This window comes from Lissotriton helveticus, chromosome 10 (assembly GCF_964261635.1).
Source record: "Lissotriton helveticus chromosome 10, aLisHel1.1, whole genome shotgun sequence".
Taxonomy (NCBI): domain Eukaryota; kingdom Metazoa; phylum Chordata; class Amphibia; order Caudata; family Salamandridae; genus Lissotriton; species Lissotriton helveticus.
In genome coordinates, this window is record NC_136071.1 from 207589621 (window position 1) to 207616456 (window position 26836).

Below are 26836 nucleotides of genomic sequence, written 5' to 3' on the forward strand. Positions count from 1 at the left end.
GGTGAGAAAACTACGGGAGGATGTATCCACCAGGGCCGCATCATGATGGGCTTTGCAGTCTCAGAACCGACCAGAGCTCCTGTATTTGTATGAAGTGTGTAAAGTTAATTGATTTCACCCAATATTTCTCAATGTAAGTGCAATGTTTTCGATAACACCGCTTAGAAAAAGAAAGAGACAAATACTGCTCACTATTTCCAAGCCATACTGTCTGAATATGAATCCCTGACTCCGAGAAATATCTGGTTAAACGTTTTATTGTATTAAAAGCACCATATATGGCTACTCCTTCAATCAAACTCCTTCTGACCAGAATTTCTAAAAAGACAAATCACACAAAAAGGAGCCCGAACAAATAGATAGGCAGGGGTAGAAGAAACACGTAATACATCTAGCATGAACCCCACTGCCTGAAAAGTATTACGAAAAAGTGCTAATCGTCACTGATACAACACCAAAACAGCAATGTCACATCCCCCCAGGATAGACAGTACAGTGTGCTAGAGGCCAGGGAGGCCACACGTCTTGCAAGGTACTAACAAACTTCAACCATGTTTTTTGATAACAGTTATATCAAATTTATTGTAACAAATCTCAGAAAAGCCATACTGAAAGTAGTCGATCAGTATTCAATAATATACAATACAATGCAAGAAAACCCCAGCGCACCACTCATACTAAAAACCACTGATTCTTTCAGACCAATTCATACTCATTCATTCGCACTTACCTAAAAATCACACGTGTCCTACAATGTCCAAATCCCATCTGTTGGTCACCCCCCACAGAAAGCTTATGACAATATGGTACCTATTATAAACCACAAAGTGCTATGTGATATAATAGTAGTACCGTCAAATCAATCTATCATAATATTATTTCATTGGATTAGGCAAAATTATTGACACTATTTGTTTAAACATTTCAATGAATGCCACAGATAGATAATCTTGGGGTGACCGTCCTGTTCCTAACAGAAGCGGTCGCTCCTCACGCTGCTCCCCGCTCTGCCTGCCACCTGGACTGCTGTCTGATACCTCGCCTCGCTCTCACATTTACCTCTGCCTGCTCGAATATCGCAAGTACACTGTAGCGCTAGACTGCTAGTTTGCTAGTTTGCTAATTAGTTTGATCATTTAAAATCGTAGCGCTTTGATTGCCGAAGTACGCTTTATTTTTATTTTAAATATTGCTGCGGTGCCTGTAATATTGATTGCTGCCTGATTGTGCCGGTGCCACTGCCATCTGCTTCGCGTTCACGCTGTTTGTGCCCCAATACTGTAGCACTTTTGGCTCGCTGCCATTTTGTTGTTGTTGTGGTGCCCCACTCACCGGATCTTCACCCCGCACCCGCCTCCCAGCTGATCCTCCCTCGCCCCTCCCTTTCCACTATCCACATATGACAGATGCCTAAGCGCGCAGCGTTCACGCGCAGCGGTCGCGCCCCATGCACGCCGAAGGTGCGCCAAAGGTAAGCCCGTCTACGCCCGTCCGCGCATGGACCGTGCCCAGCGCCAGACCCCCTGGTCCTCGCAAAACCCTTTCCTCCCGCATTATATACGACGCCGCTACGCTCTCAGCACTCAACCCCAGCCCACTCCTAAACTGCTACCGAGCCGCTCCAGGACACACCCATGGACCCTTCACCTGCCACTCCTGCAAGTTCGACTGCATCAAGACCCACACCAAATCCACAAACTCCAAACAGATCTCGGATACTAACCACCTAAAGTGCTTACTGCTCAACACCCGCTCAGTCCACAGACACTCCATCGAACTCTGGAACCTACTCGACACCACATCACCGGACGTCGCCTTCCTTACAGAAACCTGGATGAACGCCTCATCAGCCCCCGACATCGCCATTGCCATCCCGGACGGCTACAAGATCATCCGTAAGGACCGCATCAACCAAACAGGAGGAGGCATCGCCATCGTCCATAAGAACACAATCCGCATCACGACCAGCTCCGACGATAACCTCGCTACCGCCGAACACCTTCACTTCCAGATTCACACTGACCCCAAAACCACACTCAGAGGCACCCTCATCTACAGACCACCAGGACCCCGCACACAATTCAGTGAAGACATCGCTGACTTCATCAGCCCACATGCCATCCCATCCGAGAACTACATTCTACTGGGAGACCTCAACTTCCACCTGGACAATAAAAACAACACCACCACCACCACCCTCTTGGACAACATGGCCAATCTCGGACTCAAACAACTCGTTGACACCCCCACCCACGCTGCCGGACACACGCTCGACCCTATCTTCACCTCCAGCAAGCACATCTCCTTCGACCACACTACAGCTCTCCATTGGACGGACCACAGCTGCGTTCACTTCCACTACAGAAAACCCTCGACCCATAACGCCCCACAACCTATCCCCCGAAGAAATTGGAACAAAATCACCACTAACCAGCTCTTCTCTTCAACAAAACCCTCCTGCCAATTCAGCGGACCCAAACCAAGCAGCCACCAACCTCACACAATGGATCACCCACAGCGCAAACGAACTAGCACCCTTGAAAAACCATCTAATCAAGCAAGGTAACAAAAAAGACCCCTGGTTCAACGATGACCTTAAGAAATCCAAGAAGTTCTGTCGGACTCTCGAGAAAACCTGGAGAAAAAACCCTACCACTGACAACCTGGACTCCTTCAAGAACGCCACCCGCAAACACCACCAACTCATCCGATCCACAAAGAAATCAGCATTTAAGGATCGACTTAACAACAATGCCCAAAACAGCAAGGAACTATTCAACATTGTCAAAGAATTCACTAACCCCTCCGCAGGCACTAACGACATCACCCCCTCCCAAGACCTCTGCGACTCTCTATCATCTTTCTTCCACAACAAAATCGCCGAAATACATAACAGCTTTCAAAACCATTCCGATGACCAGCCCTCTCCACCCACCTCCGAACCTAAACCCCCCTCTAACAACCTCTACGCCTGGAACCCAATCACCACTGAAGACACCACCCGCCTGATGAAATCCATCCACTCAGGATCACCAACAGACCCTTGTCCCCACCACATCTTCAACAAAGCAGACTCCATCATTGCACCCCAGCTTCGAGACATCATCAACTGCTCCCTCAAGTCCGCCACCTTCCCGGAAAACTGGAAACATGCCGAACTCAGCGCCCTTCTGAAGAAACCCACAGCTGACCCAACCGAACTCAAGAACTACCGCCCCATCTCGCTCCTCCCATTCCCCGCCAAAGTCATCGAGAAAGCCGTCAACAGTCAGCTCGCCGCCTTCCTCGAATCCAACAAATCCCTCGACTCCCCTCAATCAGGCTTCCGAGCCAAACACAGCACCGAAACCGCCCTCATCGCAGCAACAGATGACATCCGAACACTACTGGACAACGGAGAAACAGTTGCTCTAATCTTACTTGACCTCTCAGCAGCCTTCGACACAGTCTGCCACAGCACCCTCATACAACGCCTCAGCAACATCGGAGTTCAAGGAAAGGCATTGGACTGGATCATATCGTTCCTCACCGAAAGAACACAGAGTCCGCCTCCCCCCTTTCAAATCAGAGGCCACCGAAGTTATCTGCGGCGTTCCACAAGGATCATCACTCAGTCCCACCCTCTTCAACGTATACATGAGTCCCCTCGCACCCATCGCGCGCCAACACAACCTCAACATCATCTCCTACGCAGACGACACCCAGCTGATCCTCTCCCTCACAAAAGACCCAAACACCGCCAAAACCAACCTACACGAAGGAATGAAAGAAGTAGCCGAGTGGATGAAGAACAGCCGCTTAAAACTAAACTCTGACAAAACAGAAGTCCTCATCTTAGGACCATCCCCCTCTGCCTGGGACGACTCATGGTGGCCACCGGCCCTCGGAATCGCACCCATACCTACGGACCACGCACGTAACCTGGGCTTCATCCTCGACTCCTCCCTCTCGATGACCAGACAAGTCAACGCCGTCTCATCATCTTGCTTCAACATCCTACGAATGCTCAAAAAAATCTTCCGCTGGATCCCCACCGAAACAAGAAAGACAGTCACCCACGCACTGGTCACAAGCCGATTGGATTACGGCAACACCCTTTACGCCGGAACCACAGCCAAACTACAGAAAAAACTCCAACGCATCCAAAACGCCTCAGCCAGACTCATCTTGGACATCCCTCGGCAAGCCCACATTTCCGACCACCTGAAAGACCTCCATTGGCTCCCTGTCAACAAGAGAATTACGTTTCGTCTCCTCACCCACGCACACAAAGCCCTCTACGACCTAGGACCCGAATGCCTCAACACGCGTCTATCCTTCTACACCCCCTCCCGCCAACTACGATCGTCCAATCAAGCCCTCACCGCAATTTCGCGCATCCACAGATCCACCATGGGGGGAATATCCTTCTCCTACTTAGCGGCTAAGACCTGGAACTCTCTCCCCTCCCACCTCCGCCTCACTCAGAACCACCTCGCTTTCAGGAAGCTACTTAAAACCTGGATATTCGATAAGTAAATTCATCTCCCTCCCACAAGCGCCTTGAGACCCACTGGGTGAGTAGTGCGCTATACAAATTTTTGAACTTGAACATCGAGAACCGAGGACTCCAACGCCAACGCGAGTTTTGGTGTATGACCCCAATTTCGTCAGGGCGCAGAAAAATATGATGACTAGGTGAGAAAAGAAGGAGCGCCTGAGTTTCCACAAAGTCAATCGAACGCAATACAAAGCCAGTGTCATCCTGGTATAAAACGAAGTGAAATGATTTAACAATATGCAGTGAAAAAGGAGAGCAGTCACGCGGTATTATAAGAAAAATGGTCTGCCGCAAAGGACCACCAGCGTCAGCCCAAGAACCAGGGAGGTTAGAACATCACGTCCTGGGTAGTAGCACCCATCTCTTCATGGTGAGGAGAGGAATACTCCTATCCAGTGACGTCCTTAATAGATACACCCAGATAAGGGACTCTATGTAGATCCAGGACATGCAGATCAAACAGTCCTCAGAGATATGTAAGGACATAGACAGCACGGGCTGGATAGGCACTGCTGTTGCTGCTATCATATAATTCAATCAGGTGACTTAAGTTAACCACCTTTGCCGGGCTTGCACTCCGATGAGGCTAAAAACGAAAATATCAATTCCCGTACGGATACACGGGAAGAAACCGCCGGGAGGCCGCGGGATCACATTCCCTCCTGTGTCAATAATTTTGCTTCATCCAATGAAATGTAGATTGATTTGATGGTATTCCCATTATACCACATAGCACTTTGTGATTTTTAACAAGTACTAAATTGTCATTAGCTTTCTGTGTGGGGTGACCAACAGATGGGATTTGGAGATTGTAGGACGTGTGATTTTTAGGTATGTACGAATGAATGAGTAGGAATTGGTCTGAAAGAATGAGTCGTTTTTAGTATGAGTGGTGCACCTGGGTTTTTCTTCCATTGTATTGTATGTTATTGAAAACGTATTCTCTATTTGTAGTATGGCTTTTCTGAGATTTATTACTGTAAATTTGATATAACTGTTTTCAAAAAACATGGTTGAAGTTTGTTAGTACCCTGCAACACGTGTGGCCTCTCTAGCCTCTAGCACACTGTACTGTCTATCCTGGGGGGATGTGACATTGCTGTTTTGGTGCTGTATCAGTGACGATTAGCACCTTTTCCTAATACTTTTCAGGCAGGAGGGTTCTTGCTCGATGTATTACAGAATTTCTATGCACCAACAACATAGAAACTCTAGAGAGAATTCTACACCTCACTCAGCTAGAACATTACATCCCAGCACAACACAGAATAAAAAAAAATGAGCTAGGATCTGAAGATGCACTTAGTAGGATTTCAAAGCTGCTGTGCTCATTCATTAATGGAGACCGATTGTTTTCATACAGTGGTCCTAGACTCTGGAACAGTATTCCATTGTACATACGTTCTGAATCTGACCATTTTAAGTTTAGAAAAATTGTGAAAACTTTCCTCTTTCAGTAGGTGCCTCGTGGTTTACCTGGTCTCGTAGCGCTGGGATGCCCTTGGGTGACCACGGCATTACAAATGTTCCTTCATTCCTGTGTCAACCCTCATATGAGGGTGAATACCCGAAAGGGTTAAAGCTACAGTACTTTCCTGACCAAATACATAGTTCTTCAAAGCGAACAGTGGTAATGTGGAAGATAAGACAGCCTTTGTAGATCAGATCTAAACAAAAAAGTGTTAGGACTATGTTGCATGCTGCATTCCATTGATTAAAAAAGCGTGAGGATACTTGCCTTCTTTCTCTTTTAAGGTGAGGAGTATTTGTTTAAATGTTAGCTAGCCCAATGTACCAATGATACACTTCAGGTGGTCAAGGTTTTTCAGAATGAAGCATGCTTGGACGTGTAGATTCACTTTTAGTTACACAAGTGGGTCTGGACGCCGCAGCATATTTAGTGCTGTTGGCTGAAAAACAAGCCTCATTGAAAATTACCCTCAATACATGGTTCTATTGACTGTCATGTATCAAAGTCTCAGATGCTATTCAAAAGCTACCGAGAAACACACAATTGCTCTCGTCCACCAAAAACCGCTATGATTTAGCTAGAAGAAAGGCAAAATCAAATTATACTGTACACATTTAGGAACATGCCATTTTTCCTGGTTGTATCCAGTTACTCGATTAGACAATGTAACAGTCACTTTCCCGAAACATTAAAAATACAGTTAACGCGAAATATGTTTCACCACCATTTGAAATATTTCATGCAAATGTTCAGTATTAATAAAATAAATCAGAAAAATAATAACCTGGTATTTTTAGTCTTTCATAGGAATGATTCTTCTGAACGGGTGGTGGATCGTTAAACATATCAACTAAAGGACTTGTATGTGCTTTGTTCTGTGGAGCTGGGGGCATTCTTGGAATGCTTTTTGACATGGAATCATAAACATTGTCAACCTACGTATAAACAAAAACACAATGTTATCATTGGGAGACACATTTAAATACTTTAAAGCAATCAATCCTAGAGAAGAAAACTTAAGATTTTGCAAAAGAAATACTCGTCCTGGATATGTTACCGTTTGCACTACGCGGTCACTTTTTGAAAATCTAATAGACTTCTGTTAGCTATCAGCCTCTGATTTCTTTGCTCCTGAGCTTGTGGCACATTTTTAAGCATCTGCATCACTGCTAGGTTAAGCAATTTAATTTAATTTCAATGAATTCCAGCTTGGTCTGGAAGCTGTGCCTTCTCGGTATCAGTCGAGAAAATGGTGACGAAAAAACATTTCAGATATCGGCCAGAGAAGATTATGAGAATAATCGTCATTTACGCACAACACCTCTGCTCCCCAAATAAATATAGTAAAACATTCACGAATCGCACAGAGAATACTGCACACTCCGAAAACTCACATACATATGGATTAGGAAAACTTCATTGTCACAATTCCCTATTTTGTTTCTGATCCCGCTTTTATTGGTTTTTTTTCACTCTGGTTCTCTCTTCTTGAAGGCCTATGTACATTAAGGCTGGCATGACCGGTAATGCAAATTTTTGCTGACTGTGCCAGTTGGAAGTGCTAGGCAGGCAAGAACTGTGCGGATTCAGAGACGTGTGTGATAAGAAAACAAGTTACTTACCTGTAACTTTGGTTCCCCAGTATTGGTAACTTTCATAGATTCCCATGCTTTTGTATCATTCCCCGTCGTCGGAATGGGAGTCTCGGTAACAAAATAACATAGCAGTAGGTACAAAAGAGAAAGAAAAAGGCCTAGGCCTCATTCCCTTTTGTAGCATATCCACCTCTTTTTGTAAAAGAGACCAAACTAAGCATTAGCCAATCAGAAGAGCCTCACCCCATAGAACCCTCCTGAAGGAACTTGTTTTCTTGCCCCAGTATTGAAACTTTCATAGATTCCCATGCTTTTGTATCAGAGTAGCAAGCAGTCAGCAATAAACACATTTTGTGGCATAAACATACATTGCAATAGCCATCATTACATGAAGATACAAAATGTGCAGTAAAAAAGGAAGGTGGGATAGAAAGGAAAGCTCACCAATTAGTGGAAGAGGTTCCTCAGGACTGCCTGGCCCACAGCCGTGTCCTCCTGTGTCAAGGATTCCAAGCAGTAATGCTTTGTAAAGGTGTGCACGCTGCTCCAAGTGGCAGCCCTGCAAATGTCTCTGATGTGCACTCCCGCGAAGCGAGCTGTCGAAGAAGCCACCGATCTTGTGGAATGAGCTCTTATTCTGCCGGTCAGCGGCTTACCCGCTGTCGAATGGCAATGGAGAATGGCACTGAAAATCCATCTCGCAATACTTTGGTTTGAAAGAGGAAAGCCCTTGCGAGGACCACCAAAAGCAATGAACAATTGGGAAGATTTACGGAATCCTTTGGTGTGATCCAAATAACATTTCAAGCACTGTTGTACATCCAGAGAATGCAGTGACCTCTCCGCTGGTGTGGAAGGGTGAGGAAAGAAAGATTTAAGAATAACCGGCTCATTCAAGTGAAAGTCCGAGGGCACCTTGGGTATGAACCTAGGGTTAGTCCTTAAGATTACTGTATTCCTTTTGAATTGGAGAAACAGTTCCTGAATTGTGAGAGCCTGCAACTTCCCAATGTGTCTCGCCGATGTGAGGGCAAGAAGGAGAGCCAATTTCCATTAAAGGAATTTCATGTCCGTTCGATGTATTGGTTCAAATTGGTCTTTCATGAGCTGCGTGAGGACCAAATTTAGTTGCCAAGTAGGAGGCGGAGGCCTCACCGGGGGATAGACACGGACCAATCCTTTAAGAAACTGTTTAATTATCCTAGAAGACCAAAGAGAAGGCCCAGACGCAGACCGTCTGTACCGAGAAATCGCTGCCAAGTGAACTTTTATGGAGTAATGGGCCAGCCCCGTCTTAGCTAAGGACAAAAGATAAGGCAGAAGTTGATGAGGTTGAGAAGAGAAAGGGTCAACACCTTCTTTCCTCCACCAAATGCAAAATCTTTTCCATTTGAAACGGTAAGTCTTATTCGTGGCAAGAGCTCTAGCCTGGGAGAGAACCTCTCTTATTTCATTTGAGATGGGAAGGTTCATGAATTCTCGCTGCTCAGGAGCCATGCTGTCAGGTGCAATGAAGCTGGATCCGGATGCCAAATTTGCACCTCGGACATTGTGAGAAGGTCCGGAATGGTTCGCAAGGGAAGAAGAGGAACAAGCGACAACAGGTAGAGTTTCGTGAACCAGAACTGTCTCGGCCAATCAAGGGCTATCAAGATCATCTTGCATGGCTCCACTTTGATTTTCCTGATAAGTCTCGGGATCATTGGAATGGGGGGGAAAGGCGTAAACAAATGTCCCTGACCAGGCTATCGAAAGAGCATTCCCCAATGATCCTTGATGGTGAAGCCTACTTGCATAAGACCAGCATTTCTTGTTGGTCAGTGTGGCAAATAGATCTATTGCAGGCTTGCCCCACTGTTGGAAAACCTTGTCCAGAACCCGCTGGTTCAGTTCCCACTCGCGACTGACCGAGGATAGCCTGCTTGATCTGTTGGCATTTTCTTTTAAGATCCCTGGCAGATGTTCCGCCTGCAGTGAAATCCCGTGAAGGATAGCCCATGCCCAGATTTCTTGAGCTTCCTGAGATAACGGAAGAGACCTGGTTCCTCCTTCCTTGTTTATGTAATGCATTGCCGGGATGTTGTCCGTCCGGATGAGAACCTTCGAACCTCCTAGTCGAGGGAGAAAAGCTTGAAGAGCCAGTTTGATTGCCCTGAGTTCCAAGAGATTGATGTGAAGCAGACGATTCTGAGGTGACCAATGTCCACTGACATGCAGATCCTGCAGTACTGCCCCCCAGCCGTCCAATGACGCATCCGTCGTCACAACCTGAGGAGACGGATCGCTTACGAAGGATAGACCTTGGGACAAGTGATGGAGCAAGGATTCGCACGTAAAGCGACTTGCTTGAACTCATGAACCTCGAATAACGGTAATTAACTAATCAATATGTTTGACTTATTAATTTGCTCTTTTCCGACACTTTTGGGGTGTCCGAGTGAAGCTTGCTTATGTGTTTACTAATCCTAATACGCTTGCAACCTAAAATGGCTGCTGCTACGCGGGAATTTCTACTGCGCATGCGTCGGTCATCATGAAATTCAGATGTTCCTTTTCTTTACCCTCCTTTAGCCGAATTAATGCGTTTATTTTGAATTTTTAGCGTGTTCCATATTTTTACCTTTCCCTTAACTTCATGGTTAAATCAGTGTCGTCATCAAAATTTGTGTTCCTTTTCTCTTACCCATCCGTAGAAGAAATTAAACCGTGACTATTAGCATGTCCCTTATCTACCTTGTCCTTTAAATAATCCATTCAAGTCTGATTTCTGTGAGTTCATTACAGTATGTTCCCTGTTCATACCTTCCCTTTAGCATTCTAAATGGTTGGTATAATATATCTAATACATGGTTATACTCTTTTTATGATTCTGGTTATCGATAGTTTGCTTGCTGTAAACCTTATGCTTTCAACACTTGACGAAGATTAGATAAAGGTTTTCAAAACTTCTCGAGTCTGTGGTTATTAGAAAAAGTGCAAATGTTATAAATATTATTTCACTGTCTTTCTTTACAACTAACTCCCTGATCCATTGTGGTCATAGGCACCAGTGACAAGGATTGGTAAGTTAATGGTATAGAAACCAATAGGAATTAGTAGGATTAAAGAACTGATAGTAGAGAGTAGGTTACCCGATTAGATAAATATGGTGAATTGAATTATGGGCCCAGGTGTGCAATTGGTAAAATTATAGTCGGGTGACCTGCGCGCTCTATCACAAGTTCTCCTGCTTAGTCCGCCACAAGGCAGCTTTTCTCATTACCGAGGTGATGGTCACTTTGTCGTCGAACGAACCGAGAATCTGTCTCCACTGGATGTCCAGCTGCTCCTGAAGAGGACGCATCCACAATCTGCAGTGTGGAATTAGAGGAATGCGTGAAGAAATCACTCCTAGAAGAGATTTGTAACGGCGTACTGAAAGACACCTTCTTCTTCTTAAGGCTAGCGCCAAAGTTTGTAGTTTTTCCTGCCTCTCCAAGGTTGGGAAAGCTTTTTTGAGATTCGAGTCCAAAATGGCCCCCAGGAAGCGAGCAGTCCTGGACGGAACCAGAGATGACTTCTCCTTGTTTAGAGTGAGACCCAAATTCTGGAACAGGTTTGTGCATGCGTTGACCGCTTCCCTCGCAGCCTCCCTGGACGAAGCCTTCAGCAACCGGTCGTCCAGGTAAGGGAAGACTTGAAAGTGATACTTCCGTAGAAACGCTGCCACTGGTGCCAGCACCTTGATAAAGATTCTTGGGGCTGAGCGAAGACCAAAGGGTAAAACCCTGAATTGAAAGTGGCTCTTGGCTACTGTAAATCGTAGAAACCTTCTGTGTGCTGGGTGAATCGGTATGTGAAAGTACGCATCTTCTAGATCGAGCGTGGCCATTAAGTCCCCTGGATTGATGAGACGTAGTATGTCTTGAAGTGAGACCATCCGGAAAGATAGGAAGATGAGATAGGTGTTGAGCTCCCGGAGGACTAAAATGGGGTGCCATTTCTCTAGCGTCTTCCTTATCAGGAAGAACCTGGAATAGAATCCCTCTCCTCTTTGGGCGGAGGGGACTGGCTCTATAGCACCTTTCAGGAGCATCTGATGAACTTCGAGCCGCAGAAGACGCAGATGTTTCGATGGAATGGCGGTCGAGGGCTTGGATGGTGGGATTTGCGTAAATTCCAAAGTATGGCCCTTTCTAATGATGTTTAGCACCCAATGGTCTGATGTTATCTTGGACCAATTCTGAAGGTATTGAGACACCCTGCCTCCTACTGATAATCTTGCGGAGGTGGGCAGAGTAGGAAGAGCCAGGAGGCCGCTATTGTCTCTTGGACGTGTCACGTCCTTGGCGAGTTTGCCTTCCTCTATTATTAGGTCTTGAGAAATTCGAGGACTGGCCTTGTCTCTGCTTATAAGGCTGGCGGTACTGTTGCGAACCTGAGCCATATGATGAGTACCTTTGCTGCTGGTAAGAGCCCCTGTACGAGGTACTCTTGCATCTGGAACCTCTGAATACGGTACTGAAGCGTACCCAGAGACGTAGCCGTTTCAGTGTCTTTTTTAATATCCTGGAGAGTGTCATCTATCAACTTTCCAAACAATGCCTCGCCATCGAAAGGTAGATCCAGGATCTTATTCTGGGTTTCGGGACTGAACCAAGTCGCCTTGAGCCATCCCTGGAGACGAAGAACTGCAGCACCAGCCAATGAACGAAAAACTGTTGTGGTGATGTCCATGGCACAGTCTATAATTTCCATTGACGTTGCTTCCCCTTCTTGTAAGATCTTCGTCGCCTCTGTTTTTGATTCTGGAGGAAGTTGATCTAAATGTGGCGAAACGTCGCACCATGGTTGGCGATCGTACCTGCCCAATATAGCCAATGAATTTGCTGCTCGCACCAAAAGCCATTGAAGAGAACCTCTTCCCGGCGTTGTCTAACCTCCTGCCTCATTTATCTGGAGGAGTTGTCAAAGGAGCTGAAGGGTTGCGTGACTTCCTTTGTGCCGCTTGCGAAATTACAGAGTCCAGTTTTGGGTGTCCCGTCAAAGACGCCAGACCGTCATCAGGTGCTTTGTATTTTTTGTCGAGGCGCGGTAGTACAGGGACCACCGTACTGGATTCTTCATTGCCAGCCGCTCTCTCCATCAGCTTATGGAACCCCCCCTATATCCGCTGGCGGGGAGTTCACCGGATCCGGGCATGGTAAAGCTGGGTCTGGGATGACTTACTCGTCCCATTGTACATCTTGATTAGGTCTGCCACCAAAATTTTGATCCTCATCCGAGGAATCATCATGAGTGTCCAGTGGTATCAAAGATACCTGTGGGACCGATGTCTGCGGCTGAGATGTCACCTGAGCCGGCACTTCTGGAAAACCACTGTAGGAGCCGCAGGGACAGGCAGGGCATGCGTAGTCGGAACAGCCGCAGGCTGTGAACATCTAGATTTGTAATCCTGCAGCATGTTGTGGAGATCCTGCAAGAGAGAAGATGGTACAGACACCATGTCTTGCCTCGCATACTGTTGTGGCTGGGCAAACTGATGATACCCATATTCCTGCTGGTACGCCCCTTCGGAATCCATCTCCTGGCATTTAACCATAAGCTGAGATGGACTGTTTGCATAGCCATATGAGTCCTGATTATCATCATCTGATTCGTCATCATCCTCCTCTAACAGCAGAGCTGGAGGCAAAGGGGTAACTCTCCTAGGAGATGTCATGTCAGGTGTAATTCTTCTCATAGAAATATTAATTCTTTCCGTCGACGACAGACTCGTCGACGATGGAGCTGTATGTGGTAATACTACCGTCGGCGTCGAGATGGGCGTCGTCGACGAGACAGTCGACGCTCCTGCTGTCGTCGTCGTCAATGTTGTCATCGTCTAAGCCCTCGACGCGATACTGTCGTCGCCACCGTCGACGTACTCCTTGTCGTCGCCGACATCTTCGTCGTCGTCTCTGCCGTCGACGTCGCTGACACTGCCGTTGACGACTCCATCCTCGTCGACGATCCCGTCGACGTCGATTGTACCGTGGACGAGCCCGTCGACGGTACCATTTTAAGCTTAGGCTTCAGCGCCTTCGTCGACGCAGCCTTTGCCGACGAAGCCTTCATCTGCGTAGTCGACAACTTGGAGCTTCTGTCAGAATTCCCAGAAGACTGAGAAGGTCTTTTGAAGGTTGGATCAGTCTTCATCCCAGAAGAAGGTGTAGATGGTCCTTCCCTCTCCTTTTCACCATGGTGAGGAGATTTGACCGGACCCTGGCTCTCAGACTCTCTGGGGGTCTTTGTTGAGGCCTAAGATAGACGCTCCATAGAAGGAGAAGGGGAACCCTACACATTTTGACTGACCTTCTTGTAGATGAGGCTGTAGAAGAGTCTTCACTGTCACTGGAGACTGTGTCTTTTCTGGACTTCAACTACTGGAGCCAGGTAAGAAGCCTACCCTCACGATCCCGAAGGGTCTTGGTAGAAAAGGTGCGGCAGATATTGCAGTCCACAGCCTTATGATCAGGATAGAGGCAATAAATACAATCTTTATGCTTAACCTCAACAAACAAAAGGGCCTTCTTCTTCTCCTTATCAGACATCCTGGAAGGGACAGCCAACAATTCTGAAGAGAAATCCTGAAGAAAAACTTCTGAAAAGAGTAGAAATTGAGCAGAGCTCAAAGGAGACTCCCTAAGCACAACGTGCAGTAGAAAATCTGAGGCTCTGAGGTTCCTTCTGGAGGGTTCTATGGGGTGAGGCTCTTCTGATTGGCTGATGCTTAGTTTGGTCTCTTTTACAAAAAGGCGGATATGCTACAAAAGGGAATGAGGCCTAGGCCTTTTTCTTTCTCTTTTGTACCTACTGCTATGTTATTTTGTTACCGAGACTCCCATTCTGACGACGGGGAATGATACAAAAGCATGGGAATCTATGAAAGTTCCAATACTGGGACAACAGCATCTACTAATCTTTACTGGAGTCTATGTTGCCTTGGCAGGAGGCTGACCACTGGCAAAGATTTTGCTAGGATTATATCATGGCCCGTATTTGTAAATGCTGCTAGGCATGGCAAGACTTTGCTATTCCACACTGTGGTGGGCTGCAGATGGCGAGGAGATATTCATTCAGCTTTTCCCTGTCCTCAATGAGATTATCCAGTAGTTGGTACCACCTATCTAGATAAATGTGGGTGCTGGTGCTGACTGCTCTGCCATTTGCTATCCATCAGGGTGTTGGACCTTTTCGTTGTCCTGTAGGTGGTGGGCCTCCTATTTCTGAGAAGGAAGAAGGCCACTCTGAGGGTGAGTTGCAAGGGCCTACTAATGGAGACTGTTAGCTTTATTTGGTTTCACCAACTGTCTACTGTTTAGATGCATTTCCAGAGTTTCCTACTGTCAAGGAGGGCGCCCTATCAATAATCTACAGGGCAGGACTCATATTCCATTTATCTGCACAGTTGAAGCACGTCTCTTCCTGTCTACTAATGGGGTGTGCTGCACCACAATGTGCTAGATGGTTGGCTCCCTGTCAACATGCTGGGAAAGAAATACGATTTTGGGACAAGCATGCTCAAGTGTGACACTTGAACTTTGTGGGTGACAGGACAGGGGGATTACAAATTGTTTGATAAATAAAAGCTTGACTGTGCTGAAGTAATAGGACACATCAAAAGCGAGCAGGGTCATTAAAGATTATGCTTCACACTTTCAATTCACCCGAGATGCAGGTGGTTCCACTATGAAGCTGAAGGGGACGGGAATGAATCCTTGACAAGCTGGGTGTCTGTCTAGGTAGGCACAAAGGCCAACAAAGTTGACTCGTTCTAGACAGCAGCAATGAGTTCCTGTCAGGCACCATGCTTCAAAGCATAGCCACCACCAGGCGGATCTGAATTTGAGCTAAAGTCCATTGTGACCATCACCAATTATATATACAAGCATGCAATTAAAAGACCTGTTCTTCACCCTGGGGAATCATCACCCCCTGCTACCAATGGATCTGAAAGTCACTCGTCATCTTTTTCTAGAACCAGGTAGGGTGCCCACCAGAAGACTCGTTTTGAATTCAGTGAGCCACCATAGGACGACACATCACTGCAGTTTGGACTGTTGGTGCTCACACGCCACACAGAAAGAGCAGGTCTTAAAAAGATCTCAACCCAAATAAAATCAGCAGCCATACAGTGTAGGTGATTGTAGGGCTTGACACCTAAATATCTCTTCTCCCACTTCACAGCTGATGCATGGCTTCAGCTTACACTGGAAATGAGGGGTCCACACACAAAACATACAAATGTGATAGTTACCTCATTAACACTAATACGTTAGCCTGCTCACAATCCCTCAAAGAAGTGACTGAGCCGCTCTGTGTCTTTCCCCAACATTCAGGGACGTAGCGACCATTGACTATATTTCTTCATCAGAGACTCACTGATCACTAGACCCAGCACCTTTGAAGTGGATGACAGGATGGAAAGAGAGAATATACCTTGTGATTATCTCTGGAGCTTGCCTCTAAGCAATCTGCCAAGTTACGGGAAGTAACGGGGCAGATTGCTTAGAGGCAAGCTCCAAAGATGTGCTCACTGCTTGAGCTGAGCTTTGATTTTTCCCTCGTTTCTTTGCCACTAGGAACCAACAGGTGAAGAACTCCTCAAAGTCCCATAAAGAATCAAATGGAACGACAACTCCGGTGCAAATCTGGATAACTGGATTGCATCAAAACAGACAGACGTCTTTGCGCTTAATGCCTTATCTCTACTACAACGCTGGGACAACAGCCTGGCTTATATTAATTTTACCCTTGGTGAAGGGTCTGGGCCCCCCCCAGAACAAGTCAAATCTCATGACCCGCTCCTCTCCAAATATTCTCCAAGGAATTATTCATCAGCAAGTGTAATATCCGAAGAGCCCTAGTGGCCCACAAACAAGGTAAAAAAACAAAGCTCAGCTCAGGCAGTTAGCACATTCAGAGCACTACACAGGCAGAATGTTTGGCACCTGAAACGTAAGAAGGCCAATCCCGATTGAGGGGCATCGTAACAAACTGAACCATTTTTCCCAGGAGAACGGCGTGACTGAATGGAACTGGATAATGCGCGTAAAGAAACTATACACCAACGACCAAGCAAACAATCAAAATCTTAACCTGATGAAAATTGTTCCCAACTCTTCTGATCAGCCAACCAACCCCATTACAAAAGCCACCATTTTAGCAGCAATAGGGAAAATGAGGAATGATGGTGCCCCCAGGCTCAACGGCCTCCCTGCAGTAATATTTAAATCACCGCAAGACTTCTGGACAAGGCCACTGACCCCACTCTTTAATCTGTCGTTCACCACTACCTCGACCCCTGAATCATCGAGGGGCTCTATCATCATCCCAATATACAAAAAGGGAGACTCCTCTCACCCCGCCAGTTATCAGCACATCCTTTACTAGACCTGGAAGCGAAGGCTTATGCACGATTTCAGTTAGAAGAATTTGAGACCTGGGCAAAAGAGAGCATCCTTTCTTTTTTCAAATGAGGGTTCAGGGCAGCGGCCTCCACTGTTAATAACATCACAGCACTTGTCTACCTGACAAAACAAGCGCCAGGGAGAAACAGATGCAGCGTTTTTGCTGCTTCATTGACTACAGCGCCGCTTTCAACAGGGTGGACAAAGCAACACTGGAAGAAACTACTGACATTGGGGTCCACATCCCCACTCCTAAAAGCAATAATGGCCCTATAACAGGGAACCTGAGTTTGCATGAAAACTGGCCCCTCCACAGCCACTGCCAAACTTAAACCAATAGTGGCCTTAAACAGGGATGTGTGCTGGCCCACCTCCCCTTCAATCTTTATACTGCTGACCTAGGCAAAGCTCTTGAATGTGTCAACTTAATCACTCCCAGGCTAGGATCATCAAGACTAACCACGCTGCAGTATGCAGATGATGTTGTGATCATCACACACAGGCAGGCCTGCAGAGAGCACTAAATTCACTTCCTAGGTATAACGAGGACAATAAACACCAGGTGAAGCAAGGCAAAATGAAAGTCATCATTTTCAGCAAGTACCCATAAAAACAATATGCTCATTGGCAGCTTGGGGAGCTACAAATAACCAGAGTAACGAACATATCATCATTTAGGAGTCTGGTTCTTAAAAGGGGCAAAACCAACGGCACACCTAAAGAATGTAAATATCAAAGGGTGCTGGTGTCGTTCTCTGCCTAAACCGCCTTAATAGCTTCCTGCAGAGCCAGTCTGCGTAACCCATATTAAGAGTATAAAAGGCCAGATTGATTCCATCTTTAAACTACGATCATCATGCTTTCCCCAGTACGCAATCAACATTACAGCTTATACAAAAATCTTCCACGTACCTCAGCACGCACACGGGATGAGGCTAAGACTACAGCTAGGCCTCGTGAGACAAGATCTGGAATGCCAATGTGCAGTACTGAAATATTATATTAGGATCTTGCAGGTTCCAGAGAACTCCCTAATGGCGTGATTCAATGCAGTTTTTGAACTAGCCGGCAACCAGTGGCATAACTACCGAACATAAGCCGTTGAAAACCGAAAAATGTATGCTCGCAATATTAAGTGCTCTGACACCGACCCGACATCGACCCCAACACCACCCTCAGAGGAACCCTTATCTACAGACCCCCCCGGACCCCGATCACAGTTCAGCGACTCCATCCCTGACTTAGTCAGCACACACACCCTCACCTCCACGGACTACATCCTCCTCGTGGACCTGAACTTCGACCTCAAGAACAACGACGACACCAACTCCACCACCCTGATCGACAACCTAGCCAACCTCGGACTCAGACAACTCGTCACAACACCCACCCACTCCGCCGGTCACACGCTTGACCCCATCTTCTCCGCAAGCCCCCACATCGCCTTCAACCACACCAACAAACTCCACTGGACCGACCATCGCTGCATCCACTTCACCATCAAGAAACCATCCACCTCACCCAACAGATGCCTCGCCGCTGGTGGAGCAAAGTCACCAAAGACCAGCTAAACACCACCCTTGCCCAGAGCCCACCGACCGAACCCAACACTACCGCCCGCAACCTCAGACAGTGGATTAACGACTGCGCCAACATCCTCGCCCCGATCAAGAAACCCTCCAACAGTCACACCAGCAAGAAAGCCAGCTGGTTCACTGAAGACCTCTGGGCCTCCAAGCAAACCTGCCGAAAGCTGGAAAAGATGTGGCTCCGTGAACGAACACCGGGCAGCCACACAGCTCACAAGAACGCCACCCGCAGACACCATCACCTCATCAGGTCCGCCTAAAGGGCCTCCTTCAAAGACCGCCTAGACAACATCGCGCGCAACAGCAAAGAGCTCTTCAACATCATGAAGGAACTCTTCAACCCCAGCTCCAACACCAATGACGTCCTACCTTCGCAAGGCCTGTGCGACTCGCTGGCCACCTTCTTCCACCGCAAGATCGCAGACATCCACGACAGCTTCAACACCACGACCGCCCCGACAACCACAGACCTCCGCCCCCACGTCCACCATCCGCACCAACCGCCTGCTCTCCTGGACCAACATCAACTACGACGACACCATCAAGATAATGAACACCATCCACTCCGGATCTCCGTCAGACCCATGCCCACACCACATCTTCAACAAAACCAGCACAGCCATCGCACCCCATCTCCGGAAAGTCATCAACACCTCTTTCGAGACAGCAACCTTCCCGGAGAGCTGGAAGCATGCAGAGATCAACGCCTTACTCAAGAAACCCAAGGCGGACCCCAAGGACCTCAAGAACTTCCGGCCCATCTCCCTGCTCCAGTTCCCGGCGAAGGTCATCGAGAAGACCGTCAACAAACAACTGACCCGCTACCTTGAGGAGAACAACATCCTGGACCCTTCCCAGTCTGGGTTCCGCAGCAACCACAGCACAGAGACTGCCCTCATCACCGCCACCGATGACATCAAGGCCCTGCTGGACAACGGAGAAACAGCCGCCCTAATCATCCTGGACCTGTAAGCCGCCTTCGACACGGTCTGCCACCACACACTACGAACACGCCTCCACAACGCCGGGATCCAAGAAAAGGCCCTGGACTGGACCACCTCCTTCCTCTCTAGCAGAACACAGAGCGTCCACCTTCCCCCTACCGCTCCGAAGCAACCGAGATCATCTGCGGCGTACCCCAGGGCTCATCCCTCAGCCCAACGCTGTTTAACATCTACATGGCACCGCTCGCCCACGTCGCCCGTCGGCACGACCTCAACATCATCTCCCACGCCGATGACACCCAGCTGATCCTCTCCCTCACCAAGGACCCCCCACACTCCCAAAACCAACCTTAACGAAGGAATAAAGGCCGTCGCATGAATGGATGAGGAACAGCGGCTGAAGCTGAACTCGGACAAGACGGAGGTCCTCATCCTCGGATCCACCACTTCGGCCTGGGACGACTCCTGGTGGCCGACCGCACTGGGAACCGCTCCAACACCCACCGACCACGGACGCAACCAAGGGGTCATCGCCGACTCCACCCTCTCCATGACTAAACAGGTCAATGCTGTCTCCTCCTCCAACACCCTCCGCATGCTCTGCAGGATCTACAAGTGGATCCCCACTAAAACGAGAAGAACGGTCACCCAGGCCCTCGTCAGCAGCAGGTTGGACTACGGAAACGCCCTCTACGCAGGAGCCTCGGCCAAACTCCTGAGACTGCTCCAACGCATCCAGAACGCCTCTGCACGCCTGATCCTCGACATTCCTTGCTGCAGCCACATGACACCACACCTGAGAGACCTGCACTGGCTCCCTGTCAACAAGAGGATAACCTTCAAGCTCCTCACCCACAAGGCACTCCACAACTCAACGTACCTCAGACGACTCCGCTTCTACACCCTCACTCGCCAGCTCCGCTCCGCCGACCTCGCCCTCGCCACAGTCCCCGCTTCCGAAGAGCGACCTCTGATGGCAGATCGTTCTCCCACCTCGCCACCAAGATCTGGAACACCCTCCCCATCCACCTACGGCAGACCCAAGACCAGCTGACCTTCAGAAAACTCCTCAAGACCTGGCTTTTCGAGCAGTAGCGGCAGCATTCCCCACCATCCAGCGCCTTGAGACCCTCACGGGTAAGTAGTGCGCTTTACAAATGATATGATTACATCTCATTTTCAGCCTGCAAAAAGATAGCGAATGCTCAGGTTAGAAATATCTTGCTAGAAGAGGACTTGAGCAGACTACATTGCTTCTTGTACACGGATGCACTTGACGCTTCTTACATGGTCGGGAAAGCGCAACCCTATATGTATCCATCGTTAGCTGGCCATACTCGCAGTAAAATTCTATACACACTCCTCCTTGCCCTTCTAATTATGGACTTCAACCCCCTCTTGGGCATGGGAAGACGAAGAAATAGCCTGCAGGCTGTGCAACTACTGCAACAAATCTTGGCCTCATCTGATGTGCTGCTGTCCCAAATTTGACCGTGACCACCATCGCCTGCCGATTCCTCTACTATTGGCTCAAGGGACACACTCCTACCAGGTGGCCAAGGCCTTGTGGGTTTCTCAAACCACTCCTGCGACCCTAGCAAGGTTTGGGAAATTTACCAATGCCATCTGTTTGTCATTTCATCTTTCGCAGGCTGGATCCAACGGTAAAGTCTTCATCTTACTCCTGTTTTGCACTGTTAGACCTGTCAGCCTTAGGGTGGTCCTCCATCAAACTTTTTGCATCCTTACCTCCTCTTTTTGTTGATTCTTTTTGTTGGCCTTAGGACCCTGAGCACTTTACCACTGCTGATCAGTGGCTAAGTGCATACGCTTCTCCACTAAAACATGGCAACAAGGGTTTATCCACAAATTGGATATGTATCTGCAGGTCCCTAGTAGGGTGCACTATCTGTGCCCAGGGCCTGTAAATTAAATGCTAGTGGGCCAGCTGCACTAATTGTGCCACCCATACAAAATAGCTCTTTAAAACATGTCTCAGGTCTGCCACTGCAGAGCCTGTATGCACAGTTTGACTGGCATGTCGACTTGACATATAAGAGCCATTACCAAGGTTTACACTCCCCTTTTATTGGCCATAGGTCATCCCTAAGATACCTAGGTAGACCATAGGGCAGGGTGTTGTGCATGTAAACTGTAGGACATGTACTTTGACGTTTTGCATGTCCTGATAGTGAAAAACACCTACATTCATTTTTCATTGCTGTGAGGTCTACGCCTCTCAAAGGGTAACATGGGGAATTCCTTAGTACACGTTTAAGAAATAATTCCTGATTGAGAAGGAGTAGCCCTATCATGTTTCATATAATTGGAATAGTAATGATAAATCATCTTTGCTAGAAAAGTCGGATTTAAGATTACTATTTTGGAAATGCTACTTTCAGAAAGTTTGCATTTCTCAGCTCTGAAATATGTGTGTGCCTTTAGCCAGTATCCAATACATGTCTGGGGTGGGTGACAGCTTGACTTTGTGCATTCCCTCTAGACAGCCACACACAAAAGAAGGGCAGGTGTGTCTGAGTGTCCATCTGTATTCTGATGGCTCATCCTGGGCAGGATAGGAGAAAGGAGCCGACATACCTGAATGGGCAGTGTCCTGTCCCCACACAAAAGACTGATTACCCCCCTGTTGTGAGTCTTGAGCCAGGGCTAGGAAGAAAGGTTCTCTGTGTACTTCAAAACACCTTCTTTGAAGACACCCACACTTCAAAGGCACAGCTGGTATTGGGCCTCTAACCCCACAAAGAACCTTTTTTAGAAGAACTGCTGTGCTACTACGACTGTCACTCTGCTGGACTGCTGCTCCGGAAGAACTTCTTTTATGCTGTGCTGCCCTGCTGTCTGACCCAGCTGAGTGAGAGCTGGATGTGCCTTGAACCCATAGTGATCTCCCAGGGCTTGTTGGCTTGCCCTCTGTTTTCTGAGACTCAGGGGCATCAAGATCTCAACACCTGTTTCTGTGCCTGGTCCACTGGAAAACCGACATCTGCAGTCTGCGTTTAGCAGATCCGGCACATCGACCCTGTAGCACTTCACACTCTGAACCAGTACTTCGCCTAAAGAACAGCTGCATCGCCGCCGCTGCAGTGTGGTAAGACGGATGCATCCCCTCGACTGCATAGAGAAACCTGGAGCATTGTCTACTCTTGGCTCGGGCATCATCTTTGGAACTGGCCCATCGCAATCACAGCATAAAGAAAATCGATGCATCACCTCGCTTGCGGGATCAACACTGACGCATCACTCGTCTGCACCCCACATCTCAATGTTGCAACCACGATCAAGGTACTTTGTTCAGCGGGCCTTACGTGGCTCCTTTATCCGGCTCGCGCTCAATCGCGATTGGCCTGAACCTTTCACTTTTCCTGGGTCTAGTGCGACAAGATAACCCACGTAGGCGCTTACTGCATCAAAGTGCTACTTTTACATTTAATCTTTAAAAAATCATATCCCAATTTCTACTAATTGTATCATTTTGCTCTTGTTTTATTTATAAAATCGTAATCTATTTTTCTAAACTGGTGTTGAGTATTTTGTGGTGTTTTCATTCTGGTACTCTGTGTTGGGATGCACAAATACTTTACACATTGCCTCTTAAGTTAAGCCTGCCTGCTCTGTGTCAAGATACCAGAGGGTGAGCACAGGTTAATTTAAAGTATGCATCTGACTTACCCTGACTAGGATTGTGGTTCCTGCTTGGACAGAGTGCATACCTCTGCCAACCAGAAACCCAATTTCTAACATGCACCCCGGAAGGCCAAGGAAATGAACTTTAGTTAAATTTGCAAACATGCCTCTCAATACCTGCACTTTCTCAAGGTAGATCTCTAATCCTGAGCACTTTCTATCTTTCTAAAGCCATTTTAGACACCCCTAGTTTATCTATGCATTCTATATCGCACTCAGTACTTATTTAGGTGTCATATTATTTCTTTGAACTTTAAGTATCAGCACTTTAAAGAGAGTCACTACTTTTACAAAATATACAATGACGGTTGAAATCATTTTAACTCTCTTGTCTATGCAGTCTTGAATGCACTCATATTAATTTCTTAAGAAACCTTGATTTTATATTTCTTCTTTTGATTTTAGCAATATCTCTGGGTTCGCTTTCATCAGGTATCAATTAAAATAATTATTGAACATGAATAAAATTGGGTCAAGATGGCGGCCGCTGTGTCGGCTGTGTGAGCTGCCGTTCCTCCGCTCCTGGCGGCCGCTGTGTCGGCTGTGTGAGCTGCCGTTCCTCCGCTCCTGGTCAGAAAAGGAAAAAAAAAGCTGTTGTTCACCTTAGAGGTCCTTTAACGATGGCTGTTGAGTGACTGTATCCCAGGTTTTGCTTTGAGACTGAATCGAAAAGTCAACGTGAAGTTTCTTTGGCGTCTCGGCGTTCTGGCATTGTATGGTCTTCCTGCTGCTGCTTACCGGCATTTTGCATTTGCCGGTGTGGCGTCTTTCTCCCCTCCTACCTGGATTGTATTCGACTAGTTCAGCAGGTTTTAGGACAAACATGCCACCGAAACCCCCCCTGAAACCCCCAGTCACTAGGAGTGTTAAAACAAAGGTTCCCGCACAGTTAGACGCTGCGGGTCCCGAGGACGATGCTCGAGTGGCGGGTGAGTCTGGGGAGACGGGTGCAATGGTTAATTCACCAGCTCAGCTACAAATTATGCCAAATCAAAAGAAAGGAGGGGAACGAGCTAATAAACCCTGAAATGTGAACCAGGCTTTACAAACTGTACCTGCGATGTTTGAGAAATAACTCATTAAAAATACTCAGCGTCCTGAGAGCTCGGCAACGGATGTTATTGAGGATCCGGTGACTGGATACTAGGGAGATTCTCAGAGTGGCATGGTCCAGGATGAGCTTCCCTTGGAAGTATCGGATGATATACCTATGGAAACGTTATTGCTTGATTCCGAAAAAACTAATGGAAAAAGACCATCCAGAGGCATTGTGGGAAATGAAGTCCGGCTGGTTTCGGAAGTAGTTACTGAGAGCTCCGGTGGTTTGAATCACCTACCTGAGGCAGCAATATTATCAGCATCAAATGAAGCTATATGTCCGGATCTTACAGGTCTTCAAGAAGTCGCGGATAGACTTTTCTCGATGTCAGACCACACGTTGGATGAAAGCATCGACAAAGATTGGGCAGATTATCCTGGTGATAGTAGTATGGACGATGAGTCAAGAATTAGTGAGACTTCTTCGGCTCTGCCATAACCATTAAAAAACATAAATTCGGAAGACACAAGGCACTAGAAATAAATCTCTTGACCCTGATGGCATATCACCTGAAGCTGGACCTCAGTCTGGTTTTCTGGAAGAAGGGCACACACGCTCTGAGGAATATAGCTCTGATCAGGAGGTGACATTAGCTATGATTTAGAAAACTATGATGACACACAGAGCAGAAAAAAAGATCAAAATTGCCCGTGGACAAGCTACGTTTCGTAAGGTCCAGAATGCTGTAAGACGAGTCACAAAAATCTGTACTGATATTTCTTCCCGGGTCACCGAAGCCGAGACTACAATATCCGCGCTGAAGGACGAAGTGGCTGCACAGAAATCAGAACTTAGCTCCATAAAAGAACAACGAGATGATATTAGCTTTAAGCTTACTGAGTTAGAGAATCAGTCACGTAGAAATAATTTACGTATTTTGGGTGTTCCAGAAAGTTTGGGTGGACCAGATGTGCGTAAATTTGTGTGTGAGCTTTTTTCCGAAGCATTCCAAGGAACTAACATTATGGGACTGGTCACTTGTAATTGAAAGGGCACACCGCTTTCCTATTACAGTTAATAAGGTTAAACAAACAGAGGCTGATCGCCCAAGAGCAAAATTGGTTAGATTCAATAACTTCTTGGGGAGAGAAGCCGTTTTTGGTCTGGCTAGACCTGATAAGAAGAGGATTGCGAAAGGCTGTAATTTTTTTGTAGGCCGGACTTCTTTCAAGCCACTGTATCCAAACGATGGCATTTGCGTCAATTAATTGCTGGAATTCAGGAAAAGGGGGCAATGGTGTATTTGCAAAACCCGGCTCAGTTAAAAGTTATTGTAAAGGGACAAACAAAGCTTTTTTTCTCTGAAATTGTGGCAAAAGAATACTTTATGACACTATAACATTAATTGAAGATGATGTTGTCCCTTTATTTTCTGAGAACCTTCTCTGTGAGGAGACCATGCAGGGCTCTGCAGGGTCTTCGTGGACCAAATATTTAAAATTATGTTTTTTTGGAGTGCGCCTTTTGTTTCTTCAATAAGGTGTAGTGTGTTTATCTAGGTACCTATATCGATACTCCTATTTCTGACCCTTGTCCGGTTAATAATTCACTAATATCCATACAACGGCACAGAATCCGGTTTTCAGATTAAGTCATAGCGCATGCTGTCACATTAAGCAAGCCCTATTCCTCCAGCCCCCTAGAAAGCACACCGACTTCTCAAAACAAACCAAACCTCCAGCAGACCTGGGAAATCCCCCGTAGCTATTGTTTTGATTTCGTTCGAGAACTCCTGTAAAGAATGCAAGAACGACCAGTTCTTATGACATCCTTACTGACGTATTATGTCCATCCTTACGTCAAACACAGCACCTTTCAGGTATAAATATACCAACGCTGCCCTAAGCAACGACACGGTGGTGATGAGCTTGGAGCAGCGCTACTTGCCGGAGAGCCCAGCTGACGCAGGAAGCCCACGGACGCTGCCCCTCCCTTTTGACGCGCTGAGAGAGACACTGTCTTTTCTCCTGCCGAGAAATCCAGCCTCCGGCGTTCCCGGCTTACCTTCGCGGGTAACTGGGATACCGAGTCCTGAGAGAGAGATACCAGCCCTCCTGCCTTCTAAATCCCAGGTACTGAACTGACTAACCCTTTACAGAGAATTCTTGAGTCAGATTCTTGGCAAAACAAACTTAACTTAAACTGCTACTTACTTACTCCCTCCCACGTATTAGGCCTAGGTCAGGTACACCGGGGTAGGCGTAGTTAGAAGCACCAGTTGAGTACGATTTGTCAATGTATATATGTATGTATATCTTTTATCCATTTTAAAGTATCATATGGCTAAGAAACCATATCAATGCTTTTACAGTATTATTTTATTATCCTGCTTTTACTGTATGCACTTTACTTAACCTTAAGTATTGCTACTGTAGCGATTAATTTCTCTTGTATGAGAAAAAGAGACTGATCAATAAATAAACATCTTTTATTGAACACGCCCATCTCTTCTTTCTCTGCAA

The 26836-nt window shown here is 47.0% G+C and overlaps 1 protein-coding gene across 1 annotated transcript in view; it reads right to left on the reverse strand.

The window, feature by feature from the left end:
- BAIAP2L1 (BAR/IMD domain containing adaptor protein 2 like 1) overlaps positions 1-26836 on the reverse strand; it is a 558841-nt gene that overhangs the window by 191080 nt on the left and 340925 nt on the right. Inside the window, exon 9 of the mRNA XM_078665168.1 lies at positions 6796-6946. Within this exon, the coding sequence (XP_078521294.1) occupies positions 6796-6946 (151 nt within the window). The remainder of the gene's footprint in view (positions 1-6795; positions 6947-26836) is intronic.